Source organism: Erithacus rubecula, assembly GCF_903797595.1.
Source record: "Erithacus rubecula genome assembly, chromosome: 26".
Lineage (NCBI taxonomy): Eukaryota > Metazoa > Chordata > Aves > Passeriformes > Muscicapidae > Erithacus > Erithacus rubecula.
In genome coordinates, this window is record NC_136678.1 from 3002098 (window position 1) to 3029999 (window position 27902).

Sequence of the window (27902 nt, forward strand, 5' to 3'; positions counted from 1 at the left end):
GCACTCCTGAACAAAGTCATCCCAGCATCACTGTCAGTTGTGCTGGTTGTTGTAGCCAGACCCCTGCCCAAATGCCTCAGCACTGCCCTGCTCAGTTTTGCATGTGTCCCTAAACATTTGTGGATCAAGCTTTTTATTCATGGGCTAATGCACACTTGTTTGCTCATGCCTTACTCAGCCTAAACTCCTATTGAACTCAATTAAGGCTGTCATCTCCAGGAGCACTCAATGTCATTTTTGCCCAAGTAAGGGATGAGTAACGAGGCTCTGAACAGCCCTTGGAGAATAGCAGCCATTTTGTTGCAGTTTTTGGTCCAGATTTCTTACAAGTTAGCAGCAGGCCAAGGGTGGAAGAATGTGATATGGCTTTATGAATCACACAATTGCTGAATGTGCTGGATGCTTCAGAGCCTGTCACTTCACGGACTGAAGCATTGGCTGTCTTGTCCCAAAACGCTTGAATACAACCAAGCTCATGATGAAAATTAGAAAAATATGTTTCTAGAAGGGATGGGATGCAAAGAACATCTCTTCTCCAAGCAGGGCTCTGGGAGGATTCCTCACCCTGATTTGTCCCTGGGGGTTTTGGGTGCCATGGTGTGGTGTACGCTGGCCCAGTGGCCAGGGGGACTGGGGGTTTTGTCCCTTTTGGGGCTGCAGTTCCTGATGGTCAGCCTGGGTCGTGGCCAGGGACTTGAATGTGATCTCTTGCTGTGGCTTAGCACATTACCACCCATCAGCTCACTCAGAGGAAGTGAGCACAGCCTGGATCCTGGCTCAATTCCCTTGAGAAATCCCAACGGCGTGGGCTGAAATCCCCATCCTGGGCACCATGGGGTGGTGTCTGGGAGGAACAGGGAATCTACAGATTGATGGGATGCAGGGCACTGAGTGTGTGTGTGTGTGTGTGAGGATGAGAGGGATGAAGGTGTTTGGAGAGGGATGAAGATGTCAGAATGGGAAGGAAGAGGAGGATGAAGATGTGTGGCAGGGCATTACAGCATGCAGAGGACAATGAAAATGTGTGGAAGGGGATGGAGGTGAGCACAGGGATGACGGTGAGTGAAGGGAGGCAGGAATGAAGAGTGGGACAAGGTGAGCACAGAGTTGATGAAGGTGTGCAGAAGGGGATGAAGGTGTGCAGAAAAGGATGAAGGTGTGCAGAAGGCGATGAAGGTGTGTAGAAAAGGATGAAGGTGTGCATTAGGGGATGAAGGTGTGCAGAAAAGGATGAAGGTGTGCAGAAGGGGATGAAGGTGTGCATTAGGGGATGAAGGTGTGCACGGGTGACCCTGGCTGGCTGCGGAAGGGACAGGACAAGTCGGGTCAGCAGCACTTTCATGCCCTGGCCCAAGGCCGCACCCCAGGGCCGCATCCCGGGAATGCCGAAGGGAGAAGGAGGAAGAGGATGAAAGTGAGGAAGGTTCATAGAGGGCGCTCCCATAGTCCGGGCCGAGCCAAGCCGAACTCCAGGACTGCCCTTTCCTAAAAAAAAAAACCAAACTCTTCTCGTGTAAGGGAAGTCCGGCGTCCCCGCTGCCCCGACGGGGAGGTCGGGAGGGTCGGGCGGGAGGAAGGGCCGGGAAGAGGAGGAGGAGGAGGAGGTGGAGAAGGAGGTTAGGGGAGGAGGAGGAGGAGGTGGAAAAGGAGGTTAGGGGAGGAGGAGGAGGAGGCCCGGCCCGGCCCCGCCGCCTCCTGATTGACTCCCAACTTTCCGCTCCTCCCTCGCATAAACTTTCCCGTCGCCGCGCCTGGCTCGGTGCGCGGAGCCGGGATCCCGCCGCGCTGCCCGCATTCCTGCCGCCCGCCCGGCCCGGCCCGGCCCGGCCCCGCTCCGGCACCGGCACCGGCACCGGCACCGGCCCCGGCCCCGCTCCGGCCCCGCGCCCGGCCCGGCCCCTCCGCAGCACGGAGCAGGTAAGCGCTGCCCGGGAACCGACTCCCAACCCCCCTTCCTCCGCCTCCTCCTCCTCCTCCTCCAGCCCCTCCTTCCTCCCGGCCCGCAGCCCCGGCGGATGGCGGGGGGCGGCGGGGTCGCCCCAGCGCTGGCCGCCCCCCGGCCCGGCAGCTCGGTGCCTGCCCCCGATGGGGTGTGTGCGTGGGGAGGGGGCGCAGCCGCGCTGTTTTCACTGTCCCCAAACTCCCGCCCCGTCGGGGCTGCGCTGCCCCCGCACCGAGTCCCCCCCGGGGTGACAAAGGGGCCTTGTGCCCGCACCTCGGGAGCGGTCGGGGCGGGCTCCCGATGTTCCGGACGGGGATCGCCCGCCCCGGCCGGAGCCCCCCCGAGGGTCCCGGGCGAGGTGCGGGGTCACCCGCGTGTCACGCTACATGTGTGTCACACGCATGTAGGGGATGACCGCGCACTGACTGTATGCTAAACACTTTGTGCCTCGTCATAGGGGGTGCTTTGCTAACAAGGCGGCAATTAGATGTATAATTTTCAGCAGTGTGTCATCTTTATTATTATTATTATTATTATTATTTTATTTTTACACCCTCTTTGGGTTTGGTGTTGTTTTTTTTTCCCCTTAACCCCCTTGGAAGGAAAATACGGCCAAGCTCTCGCAGAACCACCCACCTCCAACCCCCCGAAACCACTCAGGCCCTACACAATGCATTTAGCTTGTACTGACTGAAAAAAAAAAAACAATTTGGGGAGAAAACAGCTGGAAATTATACCAGTGGCCTGGCTGGTGTGGCGGGCACCCTGCAGCTGCTCAGTGCTGTTGGGTGGTTGGCAGAGGGAAAAGTGAAGGCAGAGTTTTTGGGGGTTTTGGTGCTTTGCAAGGAGCCGGGACAAGCCGGGCTGGGCGATGGTCCCATCAGAGAAGCGATAATCTCCTGTGTCAGGCACGCCGGGGTATTTTGGGCTCCGGCATCCTCTGTCCCCTCCTATCGCTTTACCCCGCGCGGGTACGTGCGTGTCGTGAGTCAGGGCATTGGCAGTGCCCCGCCGCCCTGGGGGGCCCTGCCTGCCAGGCTGCCAGCCTCCCCCCGTGCTGCAGCGCTCGTGATGCTGAGTGCACAAATGGGCTTTGCCAGGCTGGTGTGCCCCCCATGCACCCACTGGTGTTGGGGTCTCTGTGGTCTCGCAGCCCACACCCCTTGGGGGTAATTTTGTCCAAGAATGGGAGGAAGGTGAAATGGAAGGTCCCCAAAGTGGGCAAGGGGTGAAGGCTTGACAAGGTCACTTGGTGGTGAAGCTGGGAGAGAAATGAGTAGGGGGGCTGGGACGCTGGTGACAGGACAGGTGGTGGTCACTGTGGCAGTGCCCCAGCACTTCTCCACCAGAGGGGACGAACATGACTGTCCCATGGGGAGAAGACACTGGATTTGGCCCTGTTTGGGTGTCACAGGCTCAGCATTCCCATGGGAAGAGGTTGCAGATGGCTGTGGGGTGAGCAGCTCCTCCTCACAGCTGGGTGACACAGGGGGACATTGCCATCCCCAGGGACCTCGAGCACTCAGCTGCTTCCCCACCATGGGCATGTGGCTGGCACCACACTCGAGTTTCTGACAGGAATAACCCTTTGAAAGCAGTGGGTCCAGCCACCTTCTATAAGTGGCACCCAGGCCCGAGGTGACTGCAACATTGGGGTGCAGCTCAGAGTAGGGGGGATGTTTCAACCAGGCCATTTTGAACAGCAGAACCCTCCAGCAGTCGTCCTACATCTAAAATCCCTTTCCTGCAAAGCAGAATCTCCAATTCCATCAATAACAGGGACTTGCATCCATTTGCCATGACATGTGGTGGCTGTTTATCATGATATCAGAAACAACATCTCCTTTTAATCGCCTTTTAATCCCCATCTTGCCACCACCAAGTGGGTTGGGAGGCGAGTCCCGGTGGCCCTGGCGCTGTGCCGAAGGAAGGAGCCTTTTCCTGGCGGTGTGTGAGCAGGTCATGGCACTGAGGAGGTGGGGGTGGCAGCGGTAATCAGCTATAATTAATGTATTAAAAAGCAAGTAACCGCGCAGCTCCCATCAAACACAGAGAGCACGAGGCTGGTGGCAGGTGAGCTCGCTGGTGAGACTGGCAGCAGCCAGAAAAGGCATAAATGTGCAATTTTGGGCTGTTGGTGGGGTGGGAAATATATTTTCCTGTGTTAGTGCCTCTTCTTCTGTTTGTGGGAGGGGAAGGGGGAAGAAGGGACAGCAAAGCCCTAAGCAGGGGTGCTGCTGGGATTTATGTGATGAGCCGTCCTGAGGCTCTTGGTTAGGTTGGAATCTCTCCATCCATCACTGAAGTGGACGGATGCTTTCCAAAAACTGTTTCATCTCTAGGAGCTTCCCTCTGTCGTTAAATCCTTGATGGCAGTGGCGAGGAGCTGACGGGGCAGCCACAGTGTTTACATCACCTTGAGCGCCGTTGGTGGATGGGATATAACCAACTACTCTTGATTTTGACAACTTCCATCCACGGGGGATTTGCTGAGTGGCCAGGCCATGCCTTGATCTTCTCAGCTGTTTGTCCAAGGTGTTATTTGGGATGGGGGCCAGGCCGGGAGCCGCGGCAGCCGAGCCCAGGCACCTGCGTGTTGTGGTTGGGGCAGACACCTGAAGCGCATGGGCGTTCGCTATTGCCACCGTCACGTGGCGACTTATGAAATGTTTTTTTGGAGGGAGGGAGGGAGGGTAATGATGGGGTGAGCCGGCGGGGCCATGCCCCGCACCAGCCTGCAGCGGGCACGGGCAGGAGCGGCCCCCGTGCGCGATAACCGGATCGTGCTGCGGGTCTGGACATGCTGCTGCAGCTCCCGCTGCTTCGCTTCTCCCCGCCCGTGAAATGGGAGCGAGGGGCCCCGGGAGCAGCTCCTCGTGGTGCTGGTCAGCCTGATGTGGCAGCGGGAGCAGGGGGTGGTGCGGTGCTGGTGCCTTTTATGCGGTGCTGGTGCCATTTATGCGGTGCTGGTGCCATTTATGCGGTGCTGGTGCCATTTGGGGTCCCCGTGCTGCTCGTGGCAGGGTTTCCTGGTGAGCACATGGAGGTGACAGGCTGTGAACTCTGTGGTCTCATTCTTGATGTTGGCAGGTGGTGGCCTTGTGGTGACAGTGTTCACATAGGGCTCTACACTGGTGAAGCTGTACCTGTGGGCGAAGGATTTGGGGAAATAACAAGGCACATCCCATCCTGGCAGCACAAATCCCGATGGAACTTGTTCCCCCGTCCTGTCCCAAAGAGATGTGATGCTCCAGTGCTCCCAGCGTCCCCTATTATGCTTCCAAGAGATAAGAGCAGCACCCAAACCCAGCGAGCCCACCTCGCAGCGGGGCACTGGGTGTGTCGCAGGCTGTGCTGGGTCTGTGCTCTATGAAGGCAGAGCTCACCCTGGGTACACTCCTGCACAGTCAGAGGTGGCTGCGGGGTGCGCTGCTCCCGAGGTGTGAGTGATGGAGGGGGCTGCTCGGTCCCCTTCCCCCTGCGCCGCCGGGGTTCGGGACGGACCCGGAGCGTGTGCTGGCAGAGCTCCCCGGGCTGCGGGGGGTGGCCGGGGAGGGGACAGCGGGGCTGCAGCTAATTTTAGGAGGTGGGCAGAGCCTCAGGGGAAGCAGCCGGCTGGAGGGAGGTGTCGCACTCGCGCCGCGGTGCCCACGAGCATCGAGGGTGAGCGCTGCGCGACCCTGGCTCTGAAGATGCTGCCGTGGGCTGGTAGCCCAGTTTTGTGCTCTGGGCAAGAGCAGTGTCCCCGCGGATGTCCCGGCTGCTGGGAAACACACAGGGGCAAAGCCCCGGGTTCGTGGTTCGCATTACCGGGAGGCGGGCGAGCCCCGCGCTGCTCCGTGCCTCAGTTTCCCCGGGAGCGTCTCGCCAGCGCTCCCCCGGCGCAGTGCGGTGGAGGCAGGAAGGCTGGCCGGGCTCGGGGATCCTCGCCTTGTGAGCGCCAAGCCTTATTATTTCCCCACAACTGTCTCCTCCTCGCTCCTCGTAAAATTAGATCCAGCTGTTCACAATAGCCACTAACTTCTCTCCGGAAGATGTTCAAAGTTTACAGGCGCGGGTGCGTGGAGGATGGGCTGCCGTTCCCATGCCAGCTCCTCGCCGCCCGCCCTTCCCCCAGAGGCAGCCAGCTCCTGCCTCCCCCCCGCCGGCTTAGGCAATTCGGGTTTAGGAAGAAGCACACCCGCACGCAGGCATGCGAGCTGCCGACCCAACCGAGCGTCGGGTTTTTATTAGCAGGGAGATCTGGGCACATCGCAGTCCAGGACAGAAGGTTTGGTCCAAGACCCTGCTTTTCCCTACCCGGCTTTGGTAGATTAGTTGGACAGGGTTCTGCTTTTCATGCTTGCCAGCACCTGTGTTCAGCCATGGATTGAGTTTGGGCTCCAGCTCTTGCATGGGGTGGCTGCTGTCCCCTTGCAGCCTTGCCTGGGTGGCACTGCAGAGTTGTCAGGGTCCAGCTGCGGTGTTTGGACATCAGTGTGCTGGGCAGGGGTCTAACACACTGTGCTGGGTTCTCTGGCACTCTTGGACTCCTCACTGGAGCTCCTTCTTTTACCAAGAACACTGCCTTCATGTATTTTTAGCAATTTTCCTCCCCAAGGATTCCAGAGCAATTTTTCAATCTGCGGGAGCTGGAGTCGCTGTGCCCGTCTCCAGCTCTGGGCTGGGGCAGTGGCAGGAGATGCTGGGAGAGGGTGATGAGCTGCCACGGGCTCCCAGCACACTCCTGGCGTGCACAAGGATTTGCTCACTGGGACTGCCTGGGGTGGTGGCAGTGAAACAGTGCTAGATCAAATATTTTGATTCCCTTTCTGGGAATAAGTCACTGCTGGGGTTTGTGCAGGGCAGCCTGTACCTGCTCTCGCAGCTCCTGCAGGACCTCAGCTGGGCACTGAGCTTGTTCTGAGCTCGTTGCAGGAGGGCAGGGAAGCGTGTCCCCCTCACAGGGGTGACAGTGGCCAGGTGACAGTGCTGTGTCACATTCTGTGCCAGACTCTGGCAGCCAGGAACATCTCTTGGCTGGGGTGGTAATGCCTGACAGCCGCTCTGCCCGCTGTCTCAGGAGCTGATCCCCCTCTCACAGCCCCCATCCCAGGGTTTCTCTGGCTGGGGGCTGTGAGTGTGGCAGTCAGTGCTGGCCCTGAGCTCCACTGGGTGCAGTGGGCACAGCTGCTGCCTGGGCAGGCTTGGGTTTCACGGGGGCGGAGGCGGCTGGGGGCAGGTGTGAAATTCATTGCAGCCTTCCTCCTCCTTCTCCTCCTCCTCCTTGCCTGGTAGGGTCCCCTGGGAGATGTTTTCCCTGGCCCTGGTGCAATGGCATAAAATGGGGTCAGCAGCACCTGGAGCTCCTCTGTGGAGGCGTTTTTCCTCCTAGGAGCAGGACAGAGGGCTGGTGGGTCTCTGGATGCTTGGCTGGTCCCAATGGTAGGACACTGTCCCACTGCAGGCACAGAACTGCCTGCCCCAGGCTTCCCTGGTGCTCCCCTGACACCAGAGACACTTGGCTTCCCCTTGGGATGGGCCAGTAGGACTCAGGACTTGTTGGCCACTCTGAGCTCATCTACAGGGGATGTTGAAGAGGAGACATCCTGGGATGGATATATTTTGGCAAATTCAGCAGTTCCCAGTGGGTGCTTTGTCCAGCACTGGCTGTGCCATGGGCCACCAGCACTGGAGGTGTCACAGGACAACAAGGGGGTGGCCCATCCCCAGCAGGCAACTCCAACCCTGTTGTTTCCATCCAGCTCGTTTCATAACACAGAGAGCAATTAATGTTCTAAAAGCTTTCTATTTATGCGCTGCTGGGTGAAACGCCCCGTCCTGGCTGGGCAGGGCAGTGTAATTGGGCCAGGGAGGCACGCCGGGTTACAGTGTCCGTCTGTCCTCTGCCCTCAGGTCCTGAGCCTCAAGACTCGAGCAAAACCGGCTCAGGTCCTCCAGAAGCCGAAACCTGGCTGTGCCACCCTGCCAGGGCTGGGGAAGAGGAGCGATGGAGGGGTTGGTTTGGATGTCCGTGATTCTGCCCTTAGGAGGGAGCTGTGCTTTGGGTTTGCCTCATCCCTTTCCTTCTCTCTGCTCCAAATATTTTGGGAGCAAATCACTCACATTTTCTCTTTGTTCATCCACAGCCTCCTGGGATGAGGGGTCTGAGCATCCCTTGACCTTGCACAGCTGAGCAAGGACTGGCTGCATCCCAGCCAGCTGGAGGCTTTGCTGGGAGCTGGGGGACCCTTTGGCTGTGGGGGTCCAGCTGGAGCTGGGGGGCATGGGGAGCCTGGGGCAGCCCTGGCAGCTCTTCAGACCCTGGTGGGATGCTGCCACGTGGCTTCCTGCGGTTTCCTCGCTCCGATTGCTTCCTGAGCCGCCCGCCAAGCCGGAAGGGACAGGAAGTGATAGAGAGAAGGAAATTAGCTGGGCTGTCTCACAGGGAGCTGGCCTGATGCACTGGGGGCTCTGCCACCATCTGAGTCCCCAGGCTGTGCCGGGGACCCTTCAGAGAGGATGTGGCCAGTCAGGTGGGTGGGAGAGAGCAGAGTGGCCACCCTTCCCTCCAGGAGCCAGGGAATCCCTCCCGGCAGGCTGAGAGCTGTTTGGAAGAGGAGCACAATGTAAACAAACCTTTCACCGCCCTCCTGCCATGCCGTGTCTTGCTCAGGCTCTGGCTGTCCCTGGGACAGCCCTGTGCCAGCCAGGATAAGAATGGGGCACACTGTTCCCAAAGGGTCCCTGGCAAGGTGCCAGGGATACGGGGCTCCTGTGAAGGGCTGCATCCTTGGCAGAGCCAAGAGCATCCTGCTGTGTGCCCTGCAGTGGACATGACAACATCTCTGGTGTGGTGTGGTCTCGCTGGTGTCCCCCAGGAGCTCCACAGCTTTTGGGTTTCCTTCGAGGGGCTCTGCAGAGCTCATGGTTGTGTGGGCAGCATTCCTCTGGGCCGTGTCACCAGGTGGGGAGAGGCAGGAGCAGGGACACAGCCCCCAGCACTCCCCTGCCTGAAACGAGGGGCACGTTGGCAAAAGCCTCTGCCTGCCTACAGATCACTGCCAGCATCAGGGCCCCAGCTGTGCTCTCACTGAGCCCCAATGTGCCAGGACACGCAGGAGCTGGGGTGCCCCAGGGCCTCACTTTGAGGCTAACAGAGCAGTCCCTGGCACGCTCAGCACCAGGGGGAATGGAGACTCGTGTCCCCCTCACCTCTGGAGCGTGGGTGCCACCAGTCAGGGTGATGGCAGGGGTGATAGCAGCCTCGTGTTCCCCCACAGGGCTGGCGCAGGCGGCGCTGAGCCGGTGCGGGGCTGAGCTGCTCTGTGCTGCTCCTGCCCAGGCTTGTCATGAACTTTTATCCTTTTGCCGTGGGGTCTGTGTGCAGGGGGGAGGGAGAAGGGCTGGATTGCCCTGGGCCCCCTGCATGGGGAGGCAGGATGGAGTCAGGATGCAGCTGGACCCCCACACTCTCTATCTTTGCAGGGTTCTTTGCTTCCACAGTATCCCCAACACCTTTGCAGAGTCTTTTTGTCCCAATGTCCCCAGCCCATGGTGGGGAACCCCAGGTCAGAAGGGATCCTTGGGGCTGCTCTGCCCCACGCCTGGTCCCTCTGGGCAGTGCCAGCTGGGAATGTGCTGTTCTGCAATCCCCTTGTGAAGCCAGTGCTGGTGTCCATCTGTCCAGCCCAGGTGGTTTGAGGAGATGCTGTGACAACAGCCACCACCCCTGTCCCAGTTTGGGCAGGACATGAGGCTTTGGGGTAGTGCAAGGGCTGCTGGGGCTGTGCCTCGTGGTGCACCAGATGGGATGATGCTTTTGGGGCTGAGCATGCTGGGGAACAGGAATATGCTATCAGATGTCAAGGATGAGGACATGGGGGCACTGTGGGGGTGACGGGCACCTCTGCCCATGTCACAATGTCCCCGTGCTGCCAGCCCCCAGTGCTCTCCCATGTGCCACCCTGCACGTCCCTGGCCCGATCCCTATCACAGCTGGTTGTGCTGGATCCAGCAGCTCCTTGCTCCTGCCTTTTGACACTCACAGGGTGCCCACGGTGCTTCTCTGACTGCAGATGCTGCCTCCAAAGCATTTCCTTCCCTCACCCGCCACAAAACACCATCTCTCAGGCACCCTTCCCTCTTTGCATCCTTTGCTTTGGCAGGGTTTGAAGAGCTTTAACAGGGTAACAAGCCCCAAGCAGCTCTGCCTGCTCCAGCCCCAGGTTTCCCTCCCGTCCCCCACACAGGGCCGAGCTCTGGGAGCCGTGGGAACACCATCCTGCTCTCCTGGGCAGCCTTGACCTCTCAGGGAGATAAGGGCTGCCCTGGAGCCATCCTCCCCTTCCTGCTGTGGGCACCGTGCCCACTGGGGGACCTCACAGGGGAGCAGCCCCCTCCATCACCCTCTACAGCTGGAGTGAGTGCCCCCCACAAATTCAGGCTGGGAGTGAGCTGGGAGTGGGTGTCAGTGCCCATCCCCACTCATGGCTGGTGAGCATCCTCTGAGCATCCCCTGGGGATGTGGGTCAGTGGTCCTGGGATCCCCAAAGCCTGTGGGAGGGGTGGTCTTCCAGCCCTGCTCCCTGGGGAGCAGCTGGGAGGCAGCAGCCTGACATATTTTCCGGCAGGTCCGGTCCCCTTCCCTGCCCTGAGCAGGTCTGGCCGCGCTCTCCGCGGGCCGTCCAGCCGTGCCGGTTCCCTAATTGCTGCTGTTGTTGGTGTTTTGTAAGGGCAGGGTGGAGCGGCTCTGGCCGTGCCTTGCGTCAGCGCGGTGCTTGCACCCTCCCTCCAGGAAATCCAATGTCCTGCCTGGGCCAAAAGCAGGTTCGGAGGAGGAGGAGGAGAAGGAGGAGGAGCTGCTTCCTTGCACCTTGGCCGGGGCCCCAGCATCACCCTCCCTCCTCTCCCAGCTTCCCTGAAAAGGCTGGGCTGGGATTTCCCTGCTGGAGGGGGCTGGGGGCCTCCAGGGGAGGGGGACACGTGTGTCACAGGCAGGGTGTGGGGTCAGCTGTCACCCTGCCTGTGCAGACAGTGCCTGGCACGGTGACCCAGGGCACTGGGCACGCTGCCTGCAGGGGTGCAGCCAGCTCTGTGGTTTTGCTCTCAGCCCTATAGATTTTCCCTTGGCCCCCAAAACACCCATCAGGTGGGGAGGGCAGGGGCTCTGGTGAGTCCCTGTAAAGTCACCCTCCAGCCCCAGCTCTTGGGGCTTTCCCTTGTTAGGGTGAGCTGATGGCAGCACTGTGGTGCTGTGGGGTCCTGGGCTGGCACCAGGCTGCAGGATCCCTGACCACTGAGGTATGGTGAGACTGGGGGCTCCTGGGCTGCCACAGTGCTGAGATTTCTGGGGCTGCCATGGGGCTGCTGTGGGGTCTGAGACCATTGGGGGCTGCAGGAGCTGAGCAGTCTCAGGTTCCCCCTGGTCTGCACCAGGGTTCAGCACCAAGGCAGCTGCACCCCAGTGTAGGTGGGTGCCCCACTGGGACAGAGCCCTGATGCTGCAGCGGGGAGTGAGGTTCCCCCTGGGCCTGTTCCCATATGCCATCCTCACCATCCCTGTGGAGTGCCTGGTGTTCCCCTTCCCTCCCATCCCCAACTCCCTTCTAGATTTGGAGCCTGCATCCCTGCTGGGGGCTGTCCCACGGAGCCTCCTGGCACAGCCAGGGTGCTGCAGGCCCTGGGGTGCCGCTGGCCCGTCCGGCACCGCCGCCGCCATCCCTGCCTTGGCCGGCTGGCTCGATCCTACAATCCAGTTCTCCTTATTTGGCCACAGTGCTCAGCGAGAGGGGGAGCGGCGGCGGGGGGGACGCGGGCAGGGATGGGCGGCGGGACCGGAGGGGCTGACATCACATCGCGACGAGGGAGAGAGGGATGGGGGGGCTAAGTTTCTTTTTTTATAAAAGAAAAAAAAAAAAAAAAAAAAGGAGGCAGCAAGGCCTTGCAGCGCACACTTGAGCCAGCGGGCTCAGCAGTTCCTTTAAAAGGAGATGTCTGTGCTGGAGACCTTTGTACACTCCCAGCCCGTCCGGGAAGCGCGGCGGCGCAGGAGACACCTCTCCGCTCCCACCGCCGGCAGCTGCCGCCAAACATGTTATTGCAAAACACTGAAACGCTGCGCTGGGAGCTGGGCAGGACAGGGAGCAAGAGCAGGAGGATTGGAGGCTCCCCAGCATCACCCACCAGCTGGGGAGGGCCCAGGGCCCCAGCTGAGCATCCTCAGGGTGGGGGGGCCTCTCCTGGTACCAGGGGAAGGGCTGCTGGACGGCTCTGGCCACCTGGTTCCCATTAGTGGGGTCTGGCTTGGGGCTGCTCAGCATCTCCCTTCAAATCCCAGCTCTGCCTTTGCCAGGCATGGTGGAGCTGGGATTTTGGGGCCTAGGGTTGTTTTTTGGGCCAGCTTGCCCAAAGAGACTGCTATTTGGCAGTGGGCACTGGTGCAGGGTCAGGGTTCACAGGCTGTGGGGGTGCTGCCATCCTGTCCCAAGGTGTCAGCCACAAACACCATGTGCCCAAGTTCCTTGTGTGGGTAATACAGTAGCTAGGGCAGTTTCTTTCCCAAACTTTATTTGGGTAGTTAATTGTGACTTGGATTTGAGGGTACTCATGGAAATCATGTTCTGCCCCCAAGTAAAGCTCGTTGTGTGTCTGACACCCTACATTAGCTGCTGGTCTGGGTGCAAGTGAGAACAGTCTGCCAGGAGCAGAGCTGGCACCATGCTGTCACTGCACCCCATGCCCCAGCCGGGGTTCCTGGGTCTGACAGGTGCCCCTGTGTCCCAGCAGGTTGTCGTGTATCCGTGGGGGCTCAGGGTCGGAGCCCAGAGCAGCCAGCACCATAGCGTCCAACAGCTGGAACGCCAGCGGCAGCCCTGGGGAGGGGCGGGAAGATGGCCAGGACGGCATGGACAAGAGTCTGGACAATGATGCCGAGGGTGTGTGGAGTCCAGACATCGAGCAGAGCTTCCAGGAGGCGCTGGCGATCTACCCACCCTGCGGCCGGAGGAAAATCATCCTCTCCGATGAGGGCAAGATGTACGGTGAGTGCCGGGGGCAGGAGGGAGGCACTGAGCAAAGGCACAGGCTGAACTGAAACCTGCTGCCCTAAACCCACGCTGGGGCATCGCCCTTGAGCATCCCCCAACCCCGAAAGCAGCAGGCTGGGGTTCACCCTGGAGCTGGGCTGGGGAGGTGGCAGTGACCTGCGTCCCCTCCCTGTGCCCTGGCTCTCCCTCCCGCTCCCTCCCTCTCTCGGCCCTGCCGGACAGACTGGTTTGGTGAAGCCGTGGGGCAGGGAGCGGGGCCAGGGCAGCCCCAGCCCTCCTGCTCCTGTGTGCCTCCACATCCCTCCCCAAACCTTCCCCAACCGCACCTGGTGGCCAGAGCACCCTGTGGCAAGGGTCACTCACCCACCCCGAGCCACCTGCACCCAGCTCAGTTTTTGGTGATTTCATTGGTGGCAGCAGGGGCTGGTCAGCCCCACTGGGGTAAAGATTTTGGAGGTGTCAACCTTGTTTTTGGTGTTTCCCAAAACTCCCTGTCCCTGCCAGGGTAGGGACTGGTTCCTCCTGCCCTGCACATCCCCTGATGTCACCCCCAAGGGCCAGTGACCTCAAAGTCAGGAACAGGCTGCCATATTACCAGCACCCTATAGTGACAACAGGACCAGGGCTGGCATCTCTATCCCAGCCTCCAAAATACACCTGCCCAGGATGCTGCTGTCACAACAATGGCTCCCCCAGTGCCAGCAGAGAGGGGCAAAAGGGACGAGCCTTTCTGGAGAGCACTGTGCCACTGTCCCCACAGCCATGCCAGCTACCTGTGCCACCCCATTTCCCAGGGCCCCCAGCCCACGGCATCGGGGCTGGTGGGGGAGTGGGGTGAGGGGGAGGCGGGGGAGCACAGGGCTTCCCAAGCGTGTGCATTTTTTGGATTTCTCCGGGAATAGCTGAAGTGCCGCCGGGAGCCTGGCCCTTCGAAGCACGCCCCAACCGGTTTTTCCAGCCTTTCAGAGACATCTGGCAGCTGCTTAAAGAGGCAGCAGCCCCTGCTGGCCTTTCATCTCCCCCCACCTTCCCCAGCACCTCCCCACTGGGACCCCCAGGACCCCCTGGCTGGCGTTACCGAGTGTACCAGGGGCACTGGCAGCACAGGCAATGCCAGCATGCAGCATTATGGTGTGCCAGTGCCTCTGCTCTCCTTCAACACCACTCTTTTTGGGGGTTCCATGGGTGCCCTGGGCTGTGCCAGCCCCCTGTGCCAATGCTGTGGGGGTGGCAAAGCAAGGTGGGAGCTGGGGACCCAGGACTCAGCACGGGCACACTGGTTCTTGCTCCACTCGGCTGCTGGATGGGTTATTTTTAACCCAGCCTGTCCAACTGGTTCACGTGGTGGTGTCAGGGGAGAGGAATTTGGGGAATGTGGTAATTTGGAGGAGGACGTGCCCTCTCAGAGGGAATGGCACGGTCCAGATGAATCACAGGGAAAGGGACAAGGGACAGGGCACGTGGGCACGGGGATGGCCTTGAGGGTGCAGCCTGGGGCATGGTGTGAGGCAGGATGGGTGCAGGAGATGCTGGGCACTAGGGCTGGTACTGGCTCACTGAGTCCAGGAAAGCACTCACATTTCTTTCCTGTTTTTTCCCCATATTTCTTTCCCATGGGCAGGGTACAGGGGGCAGAGGATGGGATTCAGGAGCAGGACAGTCAGAGGGGGATTTTGATGGTGTCCCCCCAAAACTGGGGCTCAGCAGCTCAGTCCCTTCTGTTTATGTCATCTCACCTGGGCTTAAAGGACACCCTGTGAGACCTGACCCCTTCTGGGTGCTGAGGAGGGAACCCAGGAGGAGAACTGAGCTTCAGGGTGACACCAGGGTGCCATGCTGTGCAAGGGGTACCCCCCCATTGTCACCCACCCACCAGCTCCTGCCTGGCGTGGGCACCCCAAGGGGCAGCTGTCCCTGCCTGGCACCTGGCCCTGTCTGTCCCCATGTGTGTGTCCCCCCAGGAGGGCCCAGTTGCTGTGGGGCTGGGAGGGGGCCAATCAGTCTGGAAGAGAAGGGAGGGGGGGGGGTGTATTTTTTTTTTTTTAAGGGATTTTTTTATTCTTTTAAAGCCGAAACCCGCTCCAAGGGCATTTCGACAAGTTCCAACCGCGACCATCTGGTCCATTAAAATAAATCTGGCGTGCCTGGCTGCCCCCGTGCGCGGGGGGCGGCGGGGGCCGGGGGGGCCGGGGCCGGGAGAAGAAAGCTCCCAGCTGCTCTGACGTTTGAACGTAGATTGGCCACAGCTGGCCCCTGAAATGTGGCGCAAAAGCAACTTCTGCTTCGAATTAGACCAGGACGTTGGGAAATACTGGTGGAAAGGCCAGCACGGCTTGTGAACGGGAAGCGGGGTGCCGGGGTGGGGGGCGATACCCGGGACCCCTGCGGGCACGGCTGCCCGCGGGGGTTCGCTGGTTCTAACGGGGGGCTCCGGCTGGGATGGAGTTTGGGGGTCTGGGGTTTGAGGCAGGGCTGTGGTGGGGGTCTCTGGTGGCTGTCGCCCCGCTCTGAGCCGCGGGGTGACGCGGGGAGGGGGAGCAGGGTGGGTGCCCCGCCGTGGCCACCCCCGTGTCCCCGAGGTCGCCGCGGCACTGTCGCGGCAGCGCCACCTCCTGGCGGTGCCTCCCTCGCCAGCCCGAGGGTGTTTTGGGGTTTTTTTGAGGGTTTTTGGGGCTGATGCCCCTCGTGTGCCAGGGCTGACGCCAGGCTCTGCCCGCAGGTCGTAACGAGCTGATCGCCCGCTACATCAAGCTGCGAACGGGGAAGACACGGACGAGGAAGCAGGTGAGGCGTCGCTCTGCTGTTTCTCCTGGGGTGGGCTCGGGGCGGGCTGGGGGGCGGTGCCAGGTAAGCCCGAGGGGTGGCGGATGTCCGGCTGCATCGCTCGTCCTCCGTGCCCCCTCCTCAGGCCACTGCTGCTGCCAGCAGGGCCCCCATCTGCCAGGAGCTTCGCCTGTCAGCACAAAACCCCCGGGCTTTCCTCTGTCCCAGGATGCCTGGAAACTGGGGGTGTGGGGGCAGGCAGCCCCCAGGTTGCCCACCTGGTTGGGGTAACCCTCAAACTCTCTCTGGCAGTGTTTGTGTGTCTTCTGTGTGTGCCTGCATGGGTCTCTCTGCTGTGCCTTCTGGGTCTGGGCACTGTTCCTGCCTCTGTACTTGCCAGGCTTTATGCCACTAGTGCCAGGTGCCACAGCAAAGGCACTGCAAACCCCATGGGCTGACAGCAAAGTGTGCCCATCCCAGGCAAACATCCAGGGACTGGCTGTGTGAGGCTGTGGTGCTGCTCCTGGTGGGGCTGGAGGTACCACAGAGCCCTTGCCCTGCTCTCACTGCCCTGCCTTGTTGGATGCTGGGGCAGGCAGGGATGCACACAGAGGTCCCTTCAAGCCCTTGCTTCACCAAACCTGTCTGAGGACTGGGCTGCTGCAGCCCTCCATGGGATGTGTCCCTTCTCATGTGTCCAGTGGCTTTTCCCTCGTGGTGGCCCCTAGCCAGGAGCCAGGCCACCCATCCCAGCAGAGCCCATGGCCTTGGATGCATCTCCCACCACCAGGAGATGGTTGGGTTTGGGACCCTTATTCTGGGACTGTCCCATGCCACAAGAGAGGGACACTGGTCCCCAGACACTGCAGAGGTCATTCCTTCAGGACTTAAACTAAAAGCAGAGGGCCACTGGTTTTATGTTCAGGCCAGTGCCAGTCAGTGCTTAATTTCTGGCTTAAAGACTTAACTGGGACCCTCTCTCCATGGGGCGAGGATGCAATGCTCTGGGGGGACTCAGGAAAAGCATGGGAGAGAGCAGCCATGGCACTGATCCCTCTGTGCAGTCATCTCCTGGACAGCCTGGTGTCCCCTCTTGGACAGCCTGTCACTGGTGGGAGCAGGTTCTTGCCAAAATCAGCTCTGAAGCCCTGTGGGTGCATGGACACCCACCCTTCCTGTGGATGGCCCCCCAGCCATGCTGTGCCTTTACTGCCTGGACATCAGCCTCTTTTTTTAGATCTTGCTCTTACAGGAGCCTGGACACAAAAACCCAGCCTTTCTCACTTTTCCCACATTGAAAAGCAGCAGGAGCCCTGGGGCAGTGTGCCAGTTCCTCCTGGACCCTCAGGCCTGGGGTACCTCACACCTGCCAGGCTGTACCATCAACATATGGAGCTCACAGGGGCTGGCAGGGTCTGTGTCTGTCCCCACGAGGTGCTGAATAGCGAGCTTTACACCAAGGAGCTTCACCCCAACCTGAGGTGGACACAAAGCAGCATCAACCAGCACCCCACAACTTTCCTCCCTCCAGCCCTTGGCTTGCAGGACCCTCATCATCCGCAGGAGCAGCCGCCTCTCTGCACACTCCCTCCCCCGGGGGCAGCGTCCCGCCCTGCAGGGGGAACGATCTTCACGCTCTGTGTTTTCCTTTCCGAACCTGGCGGGCTCTAGGTGTCCAGCCACATACAGGTTCTAGCTCGGAAGAAGGTGCGGGAGTACCAGGTTGGCATCAAGGTACGTTGGCGCCCTTGCCCAGGTGTCCGCGGCGGTGTCTCTGTGAGCATGGGCAGCCCCTCTCCTTCCTCCTCCTTTCCTCTGGTTGACGGCTCTGCTGTTCCCCCTCTCCTTCTGCTCTCTCTCTGCAGGTCTCTAGCCACTTGCAGGTTCTTGCCCGACGGAAATCTCGGGAGATTCAGTCCAAGCTGAAGGTACGCCCTGCCTCGCCTGGCCCCGACTAACGCACTCGGCCCTGCGGTGTGCTGCTTGCTTTCCTGTTTTGCCTCTCTTTTTTTTTTTTTTTTTTTTTGGTGTTTTTTTTTTTTCTTCCCTCTCACTTGGCTCCTTGGATCAAATGGTTTTTACAGGCATCATTGTGGGATGCCCAGAGAGAAGTGCAAACGGGCAGCAGAGCCTTTCTGTGTCCTCCAGGAGGGTGAATGTGGGTGCCACGTCCCCTCTTTGCATCCAGGCAAGGACTCTGCCATGGGGAGATGAGGGTTTAAACCCTCCTCTGGTGATGCATGAGGGCTGCCCCCTCTTTTGGGCCACAAGGAGAAGGGCCCCCCAGGGCAGCCAGTGAGGCAAAGTGAGGTTCAAGCAAGGTGGGCAAATCCCACTCCCCTCCACAGCTGAGACCTGGCCCAGCTCAGAACAGGTGCTGGTGGGATGTGGGCAGAAGCAGGGGGGCCACAGGGGTCCCTGCAGGCTGCAGCCCAGTGGCTTGTGATGTACCAGGGTGTGAGCACAGCCCAGGGGCACCACAGGGGTGGGAGAGGCAGGAGGTCCAGCTGGGGCCATGCTGCTGGGCATGGGGGCACAGTGCCAGGAGCCAAGGGAGCCAAGTGAGAAAAAAAATGGATCATTCTCTTCATCTTTTCTAGTTGGCTTTTCTTTTCTTCCTTCCTTCTTTCCTTTCACCTAACTGGAGCCCAACTAACATTTCCATAACTGTTCCCACCCGACTTTGTGGTGGCAGTGGGGAGGGTCATGGTGGGGGGACATGGGCAGGACTGGGGGCATCACCAAAGGACCATGCCCTGCTTGGGTTGGACCCCCATGATACAAGGTGGGGACTGAGAGGTCCCCACTGCACAACCACCTATGGGAGACAGCCAATTCCTGCAATGTGCCTCAGTTAAACTCTGAGGGAGCATCTCCTTGGGAGCTCCAGGGGTGATTTGCTGCTTGTGTGTGAGTGGGAGCCCAGAAAATCTTCCAGCCTGCCAAGCTTGAGGTCCCAAAAGCATCACCAGCTCCCCCTGTCCTGGGTGCTGTGTCCATCTCCAGCCCTGAGGCTGGCAGTGGATGTCACTGTCAGAGTTGGCAGCCAGGGGCACTCTCAGAGCTGCAGCATTTTCATCCTCAAAACTTTAACAAACTCCAGCTCATGCTGCCTGGGAACCCACCAAGATGTGCCCCCAAAGTCCTTCAGCAGGAATCCCAGTGCCCCATGAGCAGGAGGCCAGGAGGGCTCCCACAGCCAGTTGGGTTTGTTCTGCTAGAAGCCAGGAGAGAGCACCTGAAACTTATTTTGGGATGCTCCTTTGGGTTTGTATGTCTTAAACCCAGTCTCCAGCCCCAAGAGGGACAGGCAGGGAAGTGAGGGGGTGAAGCAGAGTCAACAGCAGCAGAAGCAAATAAAATAAAATAAAATAATAAAATAAAATGTGCAGAGCAAGAGGGAGCTGGAGGCAGGAGTGGCCCCAGGGGTCCATGGCTGTGCTCTCCATCCCCAGCCATGCTGTCTGCAGGATTTTGGCACAGAGCAGCCAGGGCAGAGATCCCCCTGAACAATATTGGAGGGTAGAGAACATCCCTTCTCAAGATCAGTGCAGGCAGCCCTCTGGCCTCTCCCAGCACTGTCCTGTGGGATGCAAACACTTCCAAGAGCAGGGTCTGTGTTTTTGAGCTGCAGCAGGAGCAGGATCAGTGTTTTTGAGCTGCAGCAGGAGCAGGTCTGTGTTTTTGAGCTGCAGTAGAAGCAGGGTCTGTGTTTTTGAGCTGCAGCAGGAGCAGGTCTGTGTTTTTGAGCTGCAGCAGGAGCAGGGTCAGTGTTTTGAGCTGCATTAGGAGCAGGGTCTGTGTTTTTGAGCTGCAGTAGGAGCAGGTCTGTGTTTTTGAGCTGCAGTAGGAGCAGGGTCTGTGTTTTTGAGCTGCAGTAGGAGCAGGTCTGTGTTTTTGAGCTGCAGTAGGAGCAGGTCTGTGTTTTTGAGCTGCAGTAGGAGCAGGTCTGTGTTTTTGAGCTGCAGTAGGAGCAGGTCTGTGTTTTTGAGCTGCAGCAGGAGCAGTGTCAGTGTTTTTGAGCTGCAGCAGGAGCAGGTCTGTGTTTTTGAGCTGCAGTAGGAGCAGTCTCTGTGTTTTTGAGCTGCAGTAGGAGCAGGGTCTGTGTTTTTGAGCTGCAGCAGGAGCAGGTCTGTGTTTTTGAGCTGCAGTAGGAGCAGGTCTGTGTTTTTGAGCTGCAGCAGGAGCAGGTCTGTGTTTTTGAGCTGCAGCAGGAGTAGTGTCTGTGTTTTTGAGCTGCAGTAGGAGCAGGGTCTGTGTTTTTGAGCTGCAGTCATGTGCATGTTCCTGCTCCCAGCATGTGGCTGCACGCCTGCCCTGCTGCCCTGCCCCAGGTGGAAATAAATGAAGCATTGATCCCTGGGGAAGGTTCAGAGGGAAACAGAGGGTGTGCACTGGGACCAGCATGAACGTGTCCCAGCCATGCAAAGAGCAGCCCTGGGAGTCCTGGAGCTCCTGCCCAGCACTGCTGTGACCTTTGGAGCAAAAGGAAAAACAATTGGTCTCCTCTGCCGGTGCACAGGGGGGTTGTGCTCCCCCTTGCAGTGCCTATGGGGGAGGTGGTACCCCCATCCCAGGGCAGCTTTTCCTCTCAGTGCCCCAGCCACAAGCACCGAGGGCTCTGAGGAGGCTGTAGAGGATATTAAAAAGCCAAAAATAGAGGATATTAAAAAGCCAAGAAAGGCACAGGCCTGGCTCACCACAGTGACCTCTAAAAGAGTGGGTGGGGGGCTTTGGCATCCCATTCCTGGTGGGATTAAGCCTGGGCATCATTGGCCACCATGTGCATCCCCTGGTGACTGGCCAGGTCCAGGGCTTCACTTGCCACATTGCCTGTGGTGATGAGCCAGGGTGGGGACACCCAGCTGTGCTGGTTTCAGCAGGGACAGAGTTAATTCTCTTCACAGCCACCCCATTCCTGTGCTGTGGACAAAATTAACTCTGCCCCAGCTGACAGCAGCACTGGCTTAGGGGAGGTGTACAGAATACCCAAAGGCTCCCCCTGTGACACTGTCTAACATTTTTTTTTCCTTTCTTTTGCCGACAGGCCATGAACTTGGTAAGTTGAGCTTGAGTCTGAAATTCCTTTTGTTCCCCATTGCCTGATGCCCTCTCCAGTGGAGGGGCTAAAAACCCTTCTCATCCCCAAGGGGGGAGGGCCACCAGCAGCAGTGGGAGGGGGCATTTTCCAAACCCATCAGCTTTTGCCCAGAGGATATTGGCAAGCTTGAAATGCTAATTAACATTTGAGAGGGGGTGGGGGGATCCCTCTGCACCGGTCCCTGCTGGCTTTGCAAAACCTGCTTGGATTTTGAGGGAGCTCAATCTGCCCCTGTAACCCCTGCTCCCCTCGTGTCCCCCTTTCCCCAGGACCAGGTCTCAAAGGACAAGGCTCTGCAGAGCATGGCTTCCATGTCCTCGGCGCAGATTGTGTCAGCCAGCGTCCTGCAGAACAAGCTCAGCCCCCCTCCTCCTCTTCCTCAGGCTGTCTTCTCTGCTGCCCCCAGGGTGAGGACAGCCCCACACGGGACACCCCGGGGTGGTGGGGACACCCTGAGCCACAGGGGGATGCTCAACAGCCATTCTCAGCCCTGGTGGCAGTGCAGGGCTGCCTGCTGTTTGCAGCAGGTGAGGAGGGAAATGTTGGGAGTGGGGAGAATCAGAAGCCACTGACTCTTCCCTGTGCTGTTTCCCCAGTTTTGGAGTGGGCCTATCCCAGGACAGCCTGGACCCTCTCAGGAGTGAGTACAGACCCCTCCACACCCTGCACCAGCAAGACCCCACCCTGGCAAGGGGCTGGGGCATCCCAGGCTTGGTAACCTGATGGTGCTTTTTCCTTTCCAGCATTAAACCGTTTGCACAACCAGCTTACCCCATCCAGCCACCCATGCCTCCATCACTAGCCAGTAAGTCATGTCCTTACTCCCTTGGAGGAAACCCAGTGTGCCTGCTGGGTCATATTTGTCTCTTGTCCCCTCCCATGCACAGTGCTACCCACCTGCATGTCTTCCCCAGCTCTAGTGGGGGAAAAGCCTGGGTTTAAATCCAGAAAAAGCGCCACTGTGAGCACGTGCTGCTCCCAGCTGGGTCCCCTTCAGTCCCTTTTCCTGCAGTATATCCCATGTTTTCCCCCAGAACATGCTGTGTTTTTCCCCAAAATCCCATTTCTTCCCCCCAGACCATCCCATGTTTTCTCCCAGCCCATCCCACATTTCACCCACACTGTGCTGGGTGATAGAGGCAGGTGTGGGATGCAGTGAGGGCAGCAGCACTGCAGGGGAGGTCTCTCCCCAGTCCCTGGCACTGCACTGGGGGCTCACCCCAACTCCTGGCACTGCACTGGAGGCTCACCTCAGCTCCTGCACTGCATTGGGGGCTCACCCAGCCCCTGGCACTGCAGGAAGGGCTCTCCCCAACCCCTGGCACTGCAGGGGGGACTCACCCAGCCCCTGGCACTGCAGGAAGGGCTCTCCCCAACCCCTGGCACTGCACTGGGGGCTCACTCCAGTCCCTGGCACTGCACTGGGGGCTCTCCCCAGCCCCTGGCACTGCAGTGGGGGCTCTCCCCAGCCCCTGGCACTGCAGTGGGGGCTCTCCCCAACCCCTGGCACTGCAGTGGGGACTCACCCCAGCCCCTGGCACTGCATTAGGGGCTCACCCAGGCCCTGGCACTGCAGGGGGGGGCCTCACCCCCCGGCACTGCCTTAGTTGCTCACCCGGCCCTGGCACTGCAGGGGGGGCTCACCCCAGTCCCTGACACTGCACTGCACTGGGGGCTCTCCCCAGCCCCTGGCACTGCACTGGGGGCTCTCCCCAGCCCCTGGCACTGCAGTGGGGACTCACCTCAGACCCTGGCACTGCACTGGGGGCTCACCCAGGCCCTGGCACTGCAGGGGGGGCTCACCCCAGTCCCTGACACTGCACTGCACTGGGGGCTCACTCCAGTCCCTGGCACTGCACTGGGGGCTCACCCCAGCCCCTGGCACTGCAGTGGGGACTCACCCCAGCCCCTGGCACTGCATTAGGGGCTCACCCAGGCCCTGGCTGCCCCTCCACCCCCGTGTCCCTGCCCTGCCCAGGTTACGAGCCCCTGGCCCCGCTGCCTCCAGCTGCCTCGGCCGTGCCGGTCTGGCAGGATCGCACCATCGCCTCCTCCAAGCTGCGGCTCCTCGAGTACTCTGCCTTCATGGAGGTGCCCCGGGACGCCGAAACGGTAACAACCCCCCCGTGTGCCCCTCCATCCCCTGCCCACTGCCACCTCGCCCTCGCCTCACCCCTGACCTGTCCTGCTGCTGTCCCCACAGTACAGCAAACACCTCTTCGTGCACATCGGCCAGACCAACCCCTCGTACAGCGACCCGCTGCTGGAGGCCGTGGACATCCGCCAGATCTACGACAAATTTCCTGAGAAGAAGGGTGGCCTCAAGGAGCTCTATGAGCGTGGGCCCCAGAACTCCTTCTTCCTCGTCAAGTTTTGGGTATGATGCTGGGAGGGTTGGGGTGGGGAGGGTGATCCTCGAGCTACAGGCACTGTGCTGGTACAGTTGGAGCATTCTGGGCAGCTGTGATATTTGGTGTCCCTCGTCCCCATCAAGGGTGGTCCTCATGGGATCCTCTCCCCTTCTCCTGTCTCCAGGCGGATCTGAACAGCACGATCCAGGACGGGCCAGGGACCTTCTATGGTGTCAGCAGCCAGTACAGCAGTGCAGAGAACATGACCATCACAGTCTCCACCAAGGTGTGCTCCTTTGGGAAGCAGGTCGTGGAGAAGGTGGAGGTGAGTTCCATGCCCCGCTGCGTCGGGAAGGGCTTGGAGTCCGTCCAGGGATGGAGAAAATCCCAGAGCTGGGTGTAGGACACAGGGGTGCCTGTACCGTGTTTATGGGTGGAGTGGAGAGGACATTGTCATGTCCCAGTTGGCCTCCAGCACAGGTGGGACAGCTGCTGACCCTGGCTGTCCCCACAGACGGAGTATGCACGGCTGGAGAACGGCCGGTTCGTCTACCGCATCCACCGCTCTCCCATGTGCGAGTACATGATCAACTTCATCCACAAACTCAAGCACCTCCCAGAGAAGTACATGATGAACAGTGTCCTGGAGAATTTCACCATCCTGCAGGTACCTCCCCTCCTTTTCCAGGGGTTGTATCCCACTTGAATCGACCCTGGTGGCCCCACACAGCCCCTTAACTCCAGGGAGCAGATCTTGGTGGTGCCAACAAAGTGGCTGTGCCCAAGCCTGGACAAGTCTGCCAGATAATGGGGAGCAGAATTTTCATGGTGTTATTAAAGTGGCTGTGCCTGAGTTTGGCTGTTTGACTTCACCAAATAATCTGTAGCCGTTTTTGGTGGTGCTAATGCAGTGGCTGGGCCTGAGTCCATGCAACTTCCCCCAAACAAAATTTTAGTGGTGCAGTTCAGGCTGTTTGTGAGCCTGTGCAACACCCCCAAAACCAGGTAGTAAATCTTGATGGTGCAGTTAAATTGGCAGCACTGCTGCCTGTGTTAGACACAAATAATAGGCAGCAAACCTTTTCATGGTGCAAAGTGGCTGAGCCCATGCACTCCCCCAAGATAACAGCACTCCCCTAACACACTCTGCTCTGCTGCAGGTTGTTACAAACAGGGATACCCAGGAAACCTTGCTCTGCATTGCCTTCGTTTTCGAGGTCTCCACCAGCGAGCACGGCGCCCAGCACCACGTGTACAAGTTGGTCAAGGACTAGGGGCCCTTGGGGACAGGCAGGGGCACCAGGGGTGTGCAGGGGAGGGAGGGAGCCATGCAGGAAAGCCACCCGTGCCTGTTGCCTTTGTGAGAAGTCATTTGAAGACAGGAGGAGAAGGAGGAGGAAGAGAAACAATAGCCAAAAAAGACTGACTTTCGATCGCAGATGTTTTCTACTTAGGAACAGTTTCTTTTTTTTTTTTTTAATAAATAAATAAAATTACCAAAAAAAAAAAAAAAAAAAAAAAAAGAAAGAAAGAAGAAGAATGGGAAAAGAAGCATAGGGAGAAAGGAAACCCACATCCAGCGCTGGAGAGGGAGAGACCAGCCCTTGGCTGATGAGGGCCAGGATCCCACCGTGCCACCAGCAGCAGCAGAGAGACATCAGAGCACAGAACCGACCTCTCCTTCACCCCAGCCTGGCCCAGAAGTGGCCCTGAGGAGTGAGTGCTGATGCTCAGGAGGATGCAGCACCGTGCCAGGTCTGAAACTGGTTGGCATGGCAGCAACAGTGGCATTGGCACCGCGTGGCACAGCCGGGGGATGTGGGGCAGACGGGCAGGGCAGAGTGGAGGAGGGGGATACCCCCACCTCCCCAGGGGTGCTCCTTCTCCATGCCCAGCTGGGGCACTGGGAACCAGTGGCAGTGAAGGTATCAGGGCATTGACAATGCAAACCATGGGCTTTTATGGCTCCTTTTTTTTTTCCTTTTTTTTTTTAATGGAAGTGCTTTTTAATACCTTTTAAAAAGACACCGTGCTTGTAATCAGGCTGATGGCCCTCTGCAGTGCCCAGATGCTCCCCTCCTACCTTGCACAGGAAGTGCCTTGTTTAGGGAAAGGTTTGGGATGTCTCCATCTCTGGCTGGGTTTGTGGGGGATCTCCTGAGCTCTGCGTGTGCTTTCAGGAATTGCACTTGGGGGTGCCCCAGGCTCAGTGTCCCCACTGTGGTCACTTACTGAGGAGTCATGAGTAGAGAGCAGTGAGGGCAGATTTGCCTGATTTATTTTGCATATGTACATTTTCCTTGTTTCATTTCTTTTTTTTTTTTTTTTTTTTTTTTTTTTTTTTTGTTCCTTCACCTTTTTTTTGCCTTTTTTCTGCGGTGACTGTTCCAAACTGCTCCGTCCACTCTCCTGCATCCTGTGGGAAGTGGCCAGGGAGGTGATTTGTGCAGGGAAAAACATACTGAGCAATGCAGGGCCAAGCTGTCAGTGGGCAGAGTTTGGGACAGAGAGGACAGAGACAGAGAGGGGACAGAGAACAGGAGGGGTGTCAGGATAAGGGACTGGGTCAGCTTGGAGTATTTTTGTGGCTGCTGCCCAAAGTAAGCCAAGGCAGAGTGCCCAGTCCTGAGGGTGCAACTGCAAGGGGGATAGCGAGCCCAGGGAGCAGGAGGGTGACAGAGGGACAGAGGTGGTGGGGAGCAGGGTGGCAGGAGGCTGGCAGGGGGACAGAGAGCCCGGGGTGGCCAGGTGTGGATGGGTTTTCAGGTTGGCAGGGGAGTGAAGGCAGTGGGAAGGAGGGCAGGAGTGTTTAGAGGGGCACTGCAGCCCCTTAGGGAGGGGGACAGGGCAGGTTTAGACTCAGTGCTGCCAATGCAAGGAGCAGGAATAGCCCCAGAGCTCAGGAAGGTACCTTGGCTGCCACTTGGATGCCACGTGTCCTGTGAGGGATGGGGACTTCGACCTCTTGCTGCTGGGAAAAGCCACCCATCCCTGTGGGATGGGGCAGAGCCACCCCAGCCCTGTGCCAGGCCAAGGGCTGAGGTGGCTGCTGTGAGCAGGGAGACAGAGCAGGGGGGGAAGAGAGGGAAAAATCCAAGGCCAGGCACTGGCAAACCATGCCAGGGCTGTGCTGGGGGGTCTCTGGCCAAGTTCTCATATGTAGCATGTTTTGTTGTTTTGTAGATTTTTGGGGTTTTTGTTGTTTTTTTTTTTTCTTCTGTTTCACTCACTGATCTAAAACTCTGGGAATGAAAACTCAAAACTCCCCCACCATAAAACACAGGCGTGCCCCACTCCCAGCCCTGATGGGGGAGGAAGCTCTTTTTAAACTGGACTGGTTTGTGCCTCCATCCCTCCCTCCCTCCTGCCTGCACCGAGCCCAGGGCTCACACTGCACCCCACGCACACAGACTGGTGCCCCCAGCAGCCCTGGCTGGGGTTTAGTCATGATCCCAGAGACACTTTCTCAACTCCCCCCAGCCCCTCTGTTCTCCTCCAGTGTATTTATGAATTTCACATGAAGTACTGTTTTATTTTTTTAAAGACTTTGTAAAGCTTACCAGGGTTACAATCACCATTTTTAGAGCTGCGTCAGTCCACAATGTTAAAAATCCATTTTTTTATGTATTATATTTTTTGTGTATTTTTTTTTAATCCAGCTGTGATGGGTTGTATCATATATTTGTTGTGTTTACTGTATCTGTCCAACTTCAAAGAGAGGAGACTGTGGAGCTCCGACAAAACTACGGTCTGCTGAAAAAAAAAACATTAAAATTATTTGTTCATGGGTTGGCTCAAGCAGTTCTGAAATTCATATTTTATTTCTCGGGATTGAGAGCTTGCCACGTCCCATGGATAACGCTTCTCCTGGGACCCCAATTCTGGGATGCCTCATCCAGCTGTTTTGCTCTAGTTTGCATCACTGCCTGCAGGGTTTTGCTCGGAAAAAATTGGGTTGGCCGTGGTAGATGCTCTCTGCAGCATTGCTGGGTTCAGGAAAACACCTTTTTGGGGGGTCAGGGGGTGGACAGAGGGCCGGTCTGTTCCATCCAGGGCCGGTCTGTCCCATCCAGGGCCGGTCTGTCCCATCCTACACTCAGGCTACACAGGTGTCCCATTCCCCCCCGCGCTGCCCGTACCCCGCTATCCCTCCCGCAGCCGCGGCGCGCCCCGTTACATACCCATCGCACCCCGTTACACCCACCACACCCTGCCCGGCCCCTCCGCCCTCCCGGGCCCGTTCACCCCCCGTCCCGGCCCCGGTCCTGCCCCTTCCGCCCCGCTCCGCTGCCTGCCGGGACGGGTAGTCCCGCGGCCCCGGCCCGCTCAGGTCCGCTCCGGGCCCCGCCGATCGCTGCTCCCGTGCCGCTGCTCCCGGTGCCGCTTCTCCCGGTGCCGCTGCTCCCGGTGCCGCTGCTCCCGGTGCCGCTTCTCCCGGCCCGATCCTCCCGCTCCTCCCGGCCCGCTCCGCCTGTTGCTCCGCTGCCAGTGCCGCTCCTCCTGTAGTTCTGATCCTCCCATTGCTCCTCTCCTCCGCTTTCCGCGCTGCCGGCCCCTCTCCGCCTGTAGCTCTGATCCTCCTGCAGTTCTTCCGATCCTCCTATTCTCCCAATGTTCCGATCCTCTCAACGCTCCGATCCTCCCATTGTTCTGCTCCTCCTCTGTCCCCGCTGCCGGCCCTGCTCCTCCTGTAGCTCTGATCCTCCTGTTGCTCCGAT

The 27902-nt window shown here is 59.0% G+C and overlaps 1 protein-coding gene across 7 annotated transcripts; it reads left to right on the top strand.

Annotated features, from left to right (window-relative positions):
- The first annotated feature begins 1716 nt into the window (after positions 1-1716).
- Positions 1717-26982, top strand: TEAD3 (TEA domain transcription factor 3). Of its 7 annotated transcripts, none has more exons than XM_079327238.1 (14): positions 1750-1917; positions 12707-12963; positions 15689-15753; positions 17404-17466; positions 17598-17660; positions 20780-20791; positions 21103-21240; positions 21430-21473; positions 21577-21638; positions 22812-22945; positions 23037-23210; positions 23369-23509; positions 23699-23851; positions 24345-26982. In XM_079327238.1, the coding sequence occupies exons 2-14, from the start codon at positions 12828-12830 to the stop codon at positions 24456-24458; spliced, it is 1299 nt and encodes a 432-aa protein (XP_079183364.1). In that variant the 5' UTR covers positions 1750-1917; positions 12707-12827; the 3' UTR covers positions 24459-26982. The 7 variants fall into 7 exon arrangements, with proteins under 7 accessions (XP_079183370.1, XP_079183364.1, XP_079183367.1 ...); XM_079327239.1 differs by having other exon boundaries at positions 1761-1917; positions 12710-12963; XM_079327240.1 differs by lacking the exon at positions 1750-1917 and adding an exon at positions 12010-12147 and having other exon boundaries at positions 12710-12963.
- The last annotated feature ends 920 nt before the right edge of the window (positions 26983-27902 follow it).